General features: G+C 51.4%; 1 protein-coding gene across 4 annotated transcripts in view; it reads left to right on the top strand.

The window, feature by feature from the left end:
* LOC116937635 (neutral amino acid transporter 9-like) overlaps positions 1-12699 on the top strand; it is a 62732-nt gene that overhangs the window by 3106 nt on the left and 46927 nt on the right. Inside the window, exons 1-3 of one of the 4 annotated variants that reach the window (XM_076063769.1) lie at positions 1-1584; positions 8109-8165; positions 12267-12330. The exon at positions 1-1584 is cut by the window's left edge and continues 3106 nt beyond it. In XM_076063769.1, the coding sequence (XP_075919884.1) occupies positions 1562-1584; positions 8109-8165; positions 12267-12330 (144 nt within the window). In that variant the 5' untranslated portion in view covers positions 1-1561. Of the gene's footprint in view, positions 1585-1774; positions 2162-8108; positions 8166-12266; positions 12331-12699 lie in introns of those variants that run through there. The other 3 variants (XM_076063768.1, XM_076063770.1, XM_076063771.1) reach the window with 3 other exon arrangements.

Below are 12699 nucleotides of genomic sequence, written 5' to 3'. Positions count from 1 at the left end.
ATAGACTCAACACTGCACCATAGACTCAACACTGCACCATAGACTCAGCACTGCCCATAGACTCAACACTGCACCATAGACTCAACACTGCACCATAGACTCAGCACCATAGACTCAGCACTGCACCATAGACTCAGCACTGCACCATAGACTCAACACTGCACCATAGACTCAGCACTGCACCATAGACTCAACACTGCACCATAGACTCAACACTGCACCATAGACTCAACACTGCCCATAGAGTCAGCACTGCACCATAGACTCAGCACTGCACCAGAGACTCAACACTGTACCATAGACTCAGCACTGCACCATAGACTCAGCACTGCACCATAGACTCAGCACTGTACCATAGACTCAGCACTGCCCCATAGACTCAGCACTGCACCATAGACTCAACACTGCACCATAGACTCAGCACTGCACCATAGACTCAGCACTGCACCATAGACTCAGCACTGTACCATAGACTCAGCACTGCCCCATAGACTCAGCACTGCACCATAGACTCAACACTGCACCATAGACTCAGCACTGTACCATAGACTCAGCACTGCACCATAGACTCAACACTGCACCATAGACTCAACACTGCACCATGGACTCAGCACTGTCCATAGACTCAGCACTGCCCATAGACTCAACACTGTACCATAGACTCAACACTGCACCATAGACTCAGCACTGCACCATAGACTCAGCACTGCACCATAGACTCAGCACTGCACCATAGACTCAACACTGCACCATAGACTCAACACTGCACCATAGACTCAGCACTGCACCATAGACCTAGCACTGCACCATAGACTCAGCACTGCACCATAGACCTAGCACTGCACCATAGACTCAGCACTGCACCATAGACTCAGCACTGCACCGTAGACTCAGCACTGCACCATAGACTCAGCACTGCACCATAGACTCAGCACTGTCCATAGACTCAGCACTGCACCATAGACTCAGCACTGTACCATAGACTCAACACTGCACCATAGACTCAACACTGCACCATAGACTCAGCACTGCACCATAGACTCAGCACTGCCCATATTCTCAGCACTGCACCATAGACTCAACTCCCACCCCCCTATTATTACGGGCGACTTGGTATCACCCGGATCAATGCTCGTTATTTATTCATTCCAAGTGAACGCGACTAGCCGAGTAGTTTAACCCAAAGCCCCCTTCATCATGAACACCCCCATTGAAACCCGCGCAATGGTTCAGTCCCAATCCCAAACCCCACTCTGTCTTACGAGCGACTTGGTACAACCCAACTCCCCCCATTGTAGTCGCGGAATGGTACAGCCCACTGCGGGACTCACAATGGCTCATTAGCATATTTATTATTTATTATTTTGCTGTTGTGGTTGTTAATGTTTTTAGATTTTGTTATTGTGGTTGTTGTTGTTTTTATATTGTTATTATTGTTGTTATTGTTATTATGGTTGGTATTATCTTGTTGTTATTATTGTAATTATCTTGTTATTATTGTCTTGTTGTTATTGTTGTTATTGTTGTTGTTATTGGTGTATATGGAGAGAATTGTAACATCATGTTGCTGACAAATAATCTCGGGTGATTCTCCATCGCGAGAGAACTCCACCATCATCACCCCCATCACCCCCCATCACCCTCCCCCATCACCCCCCATCACCCCCCATCACCCCATCTCTCTCTCTCCCCCCACTCTCTCTCTCCATCTCTCTCCATCTCCCCCCCATCTCTATCTCTCTCTCCCTCTCCCCCCCCCATCTCCCTCCCTCTCTCTCTCTCCATCTCTCCTCCCTCTCTCTCTCTCCCCATCTCCCTCCCTCCCTGTCCCCCCTCTCTCCCCATCTCCATCTCTCCCCCTCCCTCTCTCCATCTCCCTCCCTCTCTCTCTCTCCATCTATCCCCACTCCCTCTCTCCCCCATCTCCATCTCTCCCTCCCCCCCCCTCTCTCCCCACTCCCTCCCTCCATCTCTTCCCACTCCCTCTCTCTCCTCACTCCATCTCTCTCCCCCCTCTCTCCCCATCTCTCCCCACTCCCTCTCTCCATCTCTCCCTCTCCCCCCCCTCTCTCCGCATCTCTCCCCCCCCTCCCTCTCTCCATCTCCCTCCCTCTCTCTCCATCTCTGTCTGCAACATGAAGCAAGTATGTCTAACGCGCCGGTATTCAGCAGTAACACAACCACCATCATCACCATGACAACCACCACCATCACCATGACAACCACCATCATCACAACCACAACCATCATCATCACAACCACAACCATCACCATCACAACCACCATCACTACTACTACCACCACCACAACCATCACCATCACAACCACCACCATCACTACTACACAACCACAACCATCACCATCACAACCACAACCATCACCATCACAACCACAACCATCACCACCACAACCACACCATCACAACCACAACCATCACCATCACAACCACCACCATCACTACTACACAACCACAACCATCACCATCACAACCACCATCACTACTACACAATCACCACCATCACTACTACAACCACCACAACCACTACTACACAATCACAACCATCACCATCACAACCACCATCACTACTACACAATCACCACCATCACTACTACACAATCACCACCATCACAACCACCACCACCACAACCATCACCATCACAACCACCATCATCACTACTACACAATCACCACCATCACTACTACCACCACCACCATCACTACTACACAATCACCACCATCACTACTACACCATCACCACCATCACTACTACACAATCACCACCATCACTACTACACCATCACCACCATCACTACTACACAATCATCACCATCACCACTACAACCACCACAACCACAACCGTCACCATCACAACCACCATCACTACTACACAATCACCACCATGACTACTACACAATCACCACCATCACTACTACACAATCACCACCATCACTACTACACAATCACCACCATCACTACTACAACCACCACAACCACAACCATCACCATCACAACCATCACTACTACACAATCACCACCATCACTACTACACAATCACCACCATGACTACTACACAATCACCACCATCACTACTACACAATCACCACCATCACTACTACACAATCACCACCATCACTACTACAACCACCACAACCACAACCATCACCATCACAACCATCACTACTACACAATCACCACCACACTACCAAAACCACCACAATCACCACCATCACTACTACACAATCACCACCACCACTACTACCACCACCACCACTACTACCACCACCACCACCACAACTACACAATCACAACCACCACCACCACAACCACCACAACCACCACCATCACTACTACACAATCACCACCATCACTACTACCACCACCACCACAACCACCACCACCACAACCACCACCATCACTACTACACAATCACCACCACACTACCACCATCACCACCACCACCACCATCACAACCACCACACTATCACTACACCACCATCACCACTACACAATCACCACCACCACCACTACACAATCACCACCACCACCACAACCATCACCACTACACAATCACCACCACAACCATCACCACTACACAATCACCACCACCACAACCATCACCACCACACCACCACCACTACACAACCACCACCACCACTACACAACCACCACCACAACCATCACCACTACACAATCACCACCACCACAACCATCACCACCACACCACCACCACTACACAACCACCACCACCACCACCACTACACAACCACCACAACCACCTCCACACCACCAGAGAGTGACTCAGTGAGTGACTCAGTGGGTGACTCAGTGAGTGACTCAGTGAGTGACTCAGTGAGTGACTCAGAGGGTGACTCAGTGAGTGACTCAGTGAGTGACTCAGAGAGTGACTCAGTGGGTGACTCAGTGAGTGACTCAGGGGTGACTCAGTGAGTGACTCACTGGGTGACTCAGTGAGTGACTCAGTGAGTGACTAAGAGGGTGACTCAAAGAGTGACTCAGTGGGTGACTCAGTGAGTGACTCAGGGGTGACTCAGTGAGTGACTCAGTGGGTGACTCAGTAAGTGACTCACTGGGTGACTCAGTGAGTCACTCAGTGAGTGACTGAGAGGGTGACTCAAAGGGTGACTCAGTGAGTGACTCAGGGGGTGACTCAGAGGGTGACTCAGTGAGTGATTCAGTGAGTGACTCAGGGGGTGACTCAGAGGGTGACTCAGAGGGTGACTCAGTGAGTGACTCAGTGAGTGACTCAGAGGGTGACTCAGGGGGTGACTCAGTGAGTGACTCAGAGGGTGACTAAGTGAGTGACACAGTGAGTGACTCAGAGGGTGACTCAGTGAGTGACTCAGAGGGTGACTCAGTGAGTGACTCAGTGAGTGACTCAGTGAGTCACTCAGTGAGTGACTCAGTGAGTGACTCAGTGAGTGACTCAGAGGGTGACTCAGTGAGTGACTCAGTGAGTGACTCAGAGGGTGACTCAGTGAGTGACTCAGTGAGTGACTCAGAGGGTGACTCAGTGAGTGACTCAGTGAGTGACTCAGGGGGTGACTCAGTGAGTGACTCAGTGAGTGACTCAGAGGGTGACTCAGTGAGTGACTCAGTGAGTGATTCAGTGGGTGACCCAGTGAGTGACTCAGAGGGTGACTCAGTGGGTGACTCAGTGGGTGACTCAGTGAGTGACTCAGTGAGTGACTCAGGGGGTGACTCAGTGAGTGACTCAGTGAGTGACTCAGAGGGTGACTCAGTGAGTGACTCAGTGAGTCACTCACTGGGTGACTCACTGGGTGACTCACTGAGTGACTCACTGAGTGACTCACTGGGTGACTGAGTGGGTGACTCAGGGGGTGACTCACTGAGTCACCCCCTGAGTGACTCACTGGGTGATTCAGAGGGTGACTCAGGGGGTGACTCACTGGGTGACTCACTGGGTGACTGAGTGGGTGACTCAGGGGGTGACTCACTGAGTCACCCCCTGAGTGACTCACTGGGTGATTCAGAGGGTGACTCACTGAGTGACTCAGAGGGTGACTCAGGGGGTGACTCACTGGGTGACTCACTGGGTGACTCAGGGGGTGACTCACTGAGTGACTCACTGAGTGACTCAGGGGGTGACTCAGTGAGTGACACAGTGAGTGACTAGAGGGTGACTCAGAGGGTGACTCAGAGGGTGACTCACTGAGTGACTCAGAGGGTGACTCAGAGGGTGACTCACTGAGTGACTCAGAGGGTGACTCACTGAGTGACTCAGAGGGTGACTCAGAGGGTGACTCAGAGGGTGACTCAGAGGGTGACTCACTGAGTGACTCAGAGGGTGACTCAGAGGGTGACTCACTGAGTGACTCAGAGGGTGACTCACTGAGTGACTCAGAGGGTGACTCAGAGGGTGACTCAGAGGGTGACTCAGAGGGTGACTCACTGGGTGACTCACTGGGTGACTCACTGAGTGACTCAGTGAGTGACTCAGAGGGTGACTCAGAGGGTGACTCACTGAGTGACTCAGAGGGTGAGTCAGAGGGTGACTCAGAGGGTGACTCAGAGGGTGACTCAGAGGGTGACTCAGAGGGTGACTCAGAGGGTGACTCACTGGGTGACTCACTGAGTGACTCAGTGAGTGACTCAGAGGGTGACTCAGAGGGTGACTCACTGAGTGACTCAGAGGGTGAGTCAGAGGGTGACTCAGAGGGTGACTCAGTGAGTGACTCACTGAGTGACTCACTGAGTGACTCAGAGGGTGACTCACTGAGTGACTCAGAGGGTGACTCACTGAGTGACTCAGAGGGTGAGTCAGAGGGTGACTCACTGAGTGACTCACTGAGTGACTAGAGGGTGACTCAGAGGGTGAGTCAGAGGGTGACTCACTGAGTGACTAGAGGGTGACTCACTGAGTGACTCAGAGGGTGACTCAGAGGGTGACTCACTGAGTGACTAGAGGGTGACTCACTGAGTGACTCAGAGGGTGACTCAGAGGGTGACTCAGAGGGTGAGTCAGAGGGTGACTCACTGAGTGACTCACTGAGTGACTAGAGGGTGACTCAGAGGGTGAGTCAGAGGGTGACTCACTGAGTGACTAGAGGGTGACTCACTGAGTGACTCAGAGGGTGACTCAGAGGGTGACTCACTGAGTGACTAGAGGGTGACTCACTGAGTGACTCAGAGGGTGACTCAGAGGGTGACTCACTGAGTGACTAGAGGGTGACTCACTGAGTGACTCACTGAGTGACTCACTGAGTGACTAGAGGGTGACTCAGAGGGTGACTCAGGGGGTGACTCACTGAGTGACTCACTGAGTGACTCACTGAGTGACTAGAGGGTGACTCAGAGGGTGACTCACTGAGTGACTCACTGAGTCACTCAGTGAGTCACTCACTGAGTGACTCACTGGGTGACTCAGAGGGTGACTCAGAGGGTGACTCACTGAGTGACTAGAGGGTGACTCACTGAGTGACTCAGAGGGTGACTCACTGAGCGACTCAGTGAGTCACCCAGTGAGTGACTCACTGGGTGACTCACTCACTGAGTGACTCACTGGGTGACTCACTGAGTGACTCACTGAGTGACTCACTGAGTGACTCAGAGGGTGACTCAGAGGGTGACTCAGGGGGTGACTCAGGGGGTGACTCAGAGGGTGACTCACTGAGTCACCCTCTGAGTCACTCACTGAGTGACTCAGTGAGTGACTAGAGGGTGACTCAGAGGGTGACTCAGAGGGTGACTCACTGAGTGACTCACTGGGTGACTCACTGAGTCACCCAGTGAGTCACTCACTGAGTGACTCAGTGAGTGACTAGAGGGTGACTCAGAGGGTGACTCACTGGGTGACTCACTGAGTCACCCTCTGAGTCACTCACTGAGTGACTCAGTGAGTGACTAGAGGGTGAGTCAGAGGGTGAGTCAGAGGGTGAGTCAGAGGGTGACTCACTGAGTGACTCACTGAGTGACTCAGTGAGTGACTAGAGGGTGAGTCAGAGGGTGACTCAGAGGGTGACTCAGGGGGTGACTCACTGGGTGACTCACTGAGTGACTCACTGAGTGACTCACTGGGTGACTCAGTGAGTCACCCTCTGAGTCACTCACTGAGTGACTCAGTGAGTGACTAGAGGGTGACTCAGAGGGTGACTCACTGGGTGACTCACTGAGTCACCCTCTGAGTCACTCACTGAGTGACTCAGTGAGTGACTAGAGGGTGACTCAGAGGGTGACTCACTGAGTGACTCAGAGGGTGACTCACTGAGTGACTCACTGAGTGACTCACTGAGTGACTCAGTGAGTGACTAGAGGGTGACTCAGAGGGTGACTCACTGAGTGACTCACTGAGTGACTCACTGAGTGACTCACTGAGTGACTCAGAGGGTGACTCACTGAGTGACTCAGAGGGTGACTCACTGAGTGACTCAGTGAGTGACTCAGTGAGTGACTCAGTGAGTGACTAGAGGGTGACTCAGAGGGTGACTCAGAGGGTGACTCACTGAGTGACTCAGGGGGTGAGTCAGAGGGTGACTCAGAGGGTGACTCAGGGGGTGACTCACTGAGTGACTCACTGAGTGACTCAGTGAGTGACTCAGAGGGTGACTCAGAGGGTGACTCAGAGGGTGACTCACTGAGTGACTCACTGAGTGACTCACTGGGTGACTCACTGGGTGACTCAGTGAGTGACTCACTGAGTGACTCAGTGAGTGACTCACTGAGTGACTCAGGGGGTGACTCAGTGAGTGACTCAGTGAGTGACTAGAGGGTGACTCACTGGGTGACTCAGAGGGTGACTCAGAGGGTGACTCACTGAGTGACTCAGAGGGTGACTCAGAGGGTGACTCACTGAGTGACTCACTGAGTGACTCACTGAGTGACTCACTGAGTGACTCACTGAGTGACTCACTGAGTGACTCACTGAGTGACTCACTGAGTGACTCACTGAGTGACTCACTGAGTGACTCACTGAGTGACTCACTGAGTGACTCACTGAGCGACTCACTGAGTGACTCACTGAGTGACTCACTGAGTGACTCACTGAGTGACTCACTGAGTGACTCACTGAGCGACTCAGAGGGTGACTCAGAGGGTGACTCAGGGGGTGACTCTCCGCTCTGTGCCACAGAACGAGAATCTTCAAGATGTCCGACACCGCTGGGAAGCAGCCAAGCATCGTTACCATGTAGGTACCATCGCCGTTGCCATGGTTACCATGTAGGTACCATCACCGTTGCCATGGTTACCATGTAGGTACCATCACCGTTGCCATGGTTACCATGTAGGTACCATCACCGTTGCCATGGTTACCATGTAGGTACCATCACCGTTGCCATGGTTACCATGTAGGTACCATCACCGTTGCCATGGTTACCATGTAGGTACCATCACCGTTGCCATGGTTATCATGTAGGTACCATCACTGTCACCATGTAGGTACCATCGCCGTTGCCATGGTTACCATGTAGGTACCATCACCGTTGCCATGGTTATCATGTAGGTACCATCACCGTTGCCATGGTTACCATGTAGGCACCATCACCGTTGCCATGGTTACCACGTAGGTACCATCACCGTTGCCATGGTTATCATGTAGGTACCATCACTGTCACCATGTAGGTACCATCACTGTTGCCATGATCACCATCCAGGTACCATCACTGTTGCCATGGTTACCATGTAGGTACCATCACCGTTGCCATGGTAACCATGTAGGTACCATCACCGTTGCCATGGTTACCATGTAGGTACCATCACCGTTTCCATGGTTACCATGCAGGTACCATCACCGTTGCCATGGTTACCATGTAGGTACCATCACTGTCACCATGTAGGTACCATCACCGGTGCCATGGTTACCATGTAGGTACCATCACCGTTGCCATGGTTACCATGCAGGCACCATCACTGTTGCCATGTAGGTAACATCACTGTCGCCATGGTTACCATGTAGGTACCATCTCCGTTGCCATGGTTACCATGCAGGTACCATCACTGTTGCCATGGTTACCATGTAGGTGCCGTCTCCGTTGCCATGGTTACCATGAGGGTACCATCACTGTTGCCATGGTTACCATGTAGGTAGCATCACCGTTACCATCGTTACCATGCAGGCGCCATCACCGTTGCCATGGTTACCATGCAAGTGCCATTGCTGTTGCCATGGTTACCATGTAGGTACCGCCGCTGTTGCCATGGTTACCATGCAGGTACCATCACTGTTGCCATGGTTACCGTGTGGGTGCCATCGCCGTCGCCATGGTTACCATGTAAGTGCCATCACTGTTGCCATGGTCACCATGTAGGCACCATCACTGTTGCCATGGTTACCGCGTGGGTACCATCGCCGTTGCCATGGTTGCCATGTAAGTGCCATCACTGTTGCCATGGTTACCATGTAGGTACCATCACCGTTGCCATGTAGGTACCATCACTGACTGTGTCACTGTGTCACTGTGTGTGTCACTGTGTCACTGTGTCACTTACTGTGTCACTGTCTGTGTCACTGTGTCACTGTGTCACTTACTGTGTCACTGTCTGTGTCACTGTGTCACTGTGTCACTGTGTCACTGACTGTGTCACTGTGTCACTGACTGTGTCACTGTCTGTGTCACTGTGTCACTGTCTGTGTCACTGTGTCACTGTGTCACTGTGTGTGTCACTGTGTCACTGTGTCACTGTGTCACTGACTGTGTCACTGTGTCACTGTGTCACTGACTGTGTCACTGTGTCACTGTGTCACTGACTGTGTCACTGTGTCACTGTGTCACTGTGTCACTGTGTCACTGACTGTGTCACTGTGTCACTGACTGTGTCACTGTGTCACTGTGTCACTGACTGTGTCACTGTGTCACTGTGTCACTGACTGTGTCACTGTGTCACTGTGTCACTGACTGTGTCACTGTGTCACTGACTGTGTCACTGTGTCACTGTGTCACTGACTGTGTCACTGTGTCACTGTGTCACTGACTGTGTCACTGTGTCACTGACTGTGTCACTGTGTCACTGTGTCACTGATTGTGTCACTGTGTCACTGTGTCACTGACTGTGTCACTGTGTCACTGTGTCACTCACTGTGTCACTGTGTCACTGACTGTGTCACTGACTGTGTCACTGTGTCACTGACTGTGTCACTGACTGTGTCACTGTGTCACTGACTGTGTCACTGTGTCACTGTATCACTGTGTCACTGTGTCACTGACTGTGTCACTGTGTCATTGTGTCACTGTGTCACTGTGTCACTGACTGTGTCACTGACTGTGTCACTGTCTCACTGACTGTGTCACTGTGTCACTGACTGTGTCACTGACTGTGTCACTGTGTCACTGACTGTGTCACTGACTGTGTCACTGTGTCACTGAATGTGTCACTGATTGTGTCACTGTGTCACTGACTGTATCACTGTGTCACTGTGTCACTGACTGTGTCACTGTGTCACTGACTGTGTCACTGACTGTGTCACTGTGTCACTGACTGTGTCACTGTGTAACTGTGTCACTGTCTGTGTCACTGACTGTGTCACTGTGTCACTGTGTCACTGACTGTGTCACTGTGTCACTGTGTCACTGACTGTGTCACTGTGTCACTGACTGTGTCACTGTGTCACTGTGTCACTGACTGTGTCACTGTGTCACTGACTGTGTCACTGTGTCACTGTGTCACTGTGTCACTGACTGTGTCACTGTGTCACTGTGTCACTGACTGTGTCACTGTGTCACTGTGTCACTGACTGTGTCACTGTGTCACTGACTGTGTCACTGACTGTGTCACTGTCACTGTGTCACTGTGTCACTGACTGTGTCACTGTGTCACTGACTGTGTCACTGTGTCACTGTGTCACTGACTGTGTCACTGTGTCACTGACTGTGTCACTGTGTCACTGACTGTGTCACTGTGTCACTGTGTTACTGTGTCACTGACTGTGTCACTGTGTCACTGTGTCACTGACTGTGTCACTGTGTCACTGTGTCACTGTGTCACTGATTGTGTAACTGTGTCACTGACTGTGTCACTGTGTCACTGAATGTGTCACTGATTGTGTCACTGTGTCACTGACTGTGTCACTGTGTGTGTGTGTCACTGTGTGTGTGTGTCACTGTGTGTGTCACTGTGTGTGTGTCACTGTGTGTGTCACTGTGTGTGTGTCACTGTGTGTGTCACTGTGTGTGTAACTGTGTGTGTGTCACTGTGTGTGTCACTGTGTGTGTGTGTCACTGTGTGTGTCACTGTGTGTGTGTCACTGTGTGTGTCACTGTGTGTGTGTCACTGTGTGTGTGTCACTGTGTGTGTAACTGTGTGTGTAACTGTGTGTGTGTCACTGTGTGTGTCACTGTGTGTGTGTGTCACTGTGTGTGTGTCACTGTGTGTGTAACTGTGTGTGTGTCACTGTGTGTGTCACTGTGTGTGTGTGTCACTGTGTGTGTGTCACTGTGTGTCACTGTGTGTGTGTCACTGTGTGTGTGTCACTGTGTGTGTCACTGTGTGTGTAACTGTGTGTGTCACTGTGTGTGTCACTGTGTGTGTGTCACTGTGTGTGTGTGTGTTTCACTGTTTGTGTGTCACTGTGTGTGTCACTGTGTGTGTCTGTCACTGTGTGTGTCACTGTGTGTGTCACTGTGTGTGTGTCACTGTGTGTCACTGTGTGTGTGAGTGTGTCTGTGTGTGTCTGTGTGTGTGTGTATATGTGTGTATGTGGGGAGCGATAGTGTAGTGGTTAGCGCTACGCTGCGCTATGAACCTGGCGACCCGGGTTCGATTCCCGCTCACGGCCAACACCAGTGACGATTATCTGAACCGGTCCCGGGCCTCCCCTAGGTCGACTCAGCCTCAAATGAGTACCTGGTGCGGTGTGTAAACATCGCCACTAGGGAGACAAAGGCGGTCGGGCGTGGTGCTGGCCACCCATCCCCTCGTGTACCGTTCCGGCCTTCATAGGTGCTCGCTAACAGCACTTGCCCCTACAGTCTGTTAAGGCTATATGGGGGATCTTTGTCTTTGTTATCTTTGTGTCTGTGTGTGTGTCTGTGTGTGTGTGTCACTGTGTGTGTGTGTCACTGTGTGTGTCACTGTGTGTGTGTGTCACTGTGTGTGTGTCACTGTGTGTGTGTCACTGTGTGTGTGTCACTGTGTGTGTGTGTGTGTCACTGTGTGTGTCACTGTGTGTGTCACTGTGTGTGTGTGTCACTGTGTGTGTGTAACTGTGTGTGTGTGTCACTGTGTGTGTCACTGTGTGTGTGTGTCACTGACTGTCACTGTGTCACTGACTGTGTCACTGATTATGTCACAGATTCGCGATCTGGAACACGATGATGGGAACCTCCATCCTGAGCATGCCCTGGGCTTTGACACAGGTCAGGAGATAGACACAGACACACACACACACATACACACACAAAGTACACACACATTCACACACACATACACAGTACACACACACACATACACACACACAGTACACACACATTCACACACACATACACAGTACACACACACATACACACACATACACACAGACACACATACAGATACACACACAGTACACACACATACACACACACAGTACACACACATTCACACACACATTCACACACACATACACAGTACACACACACATACACACACATAGTACACACACATTCACACACACATACACAGTACACACACACACATACACACACATACACACAGACACACATACAGATACACACACAGTACACACA

Source organism: Petromyzon marinus, unplaced genomic scaffold, assembly GCF_048934315.1.
Source record: "Petromyzon marinus isolate PM22_M1 ecotype Great Lakes invasive population unplaced genomic scaffold, UKy_Petmar_22M1.pri1.0 PM_Scaffold_184, whole genome shotgun sequence".
In the NCBI taxonomy this organism is placed as follows: Eukaryota; Metazoa; Chordata; class Hyperoartia; order Petromyzontiformes; family Petromyzontidae; genus Petromyzon; species Petromyzon marinus.
This window is presented reverse-complemented; position numbering and strand designations above follow the sequence as displayed.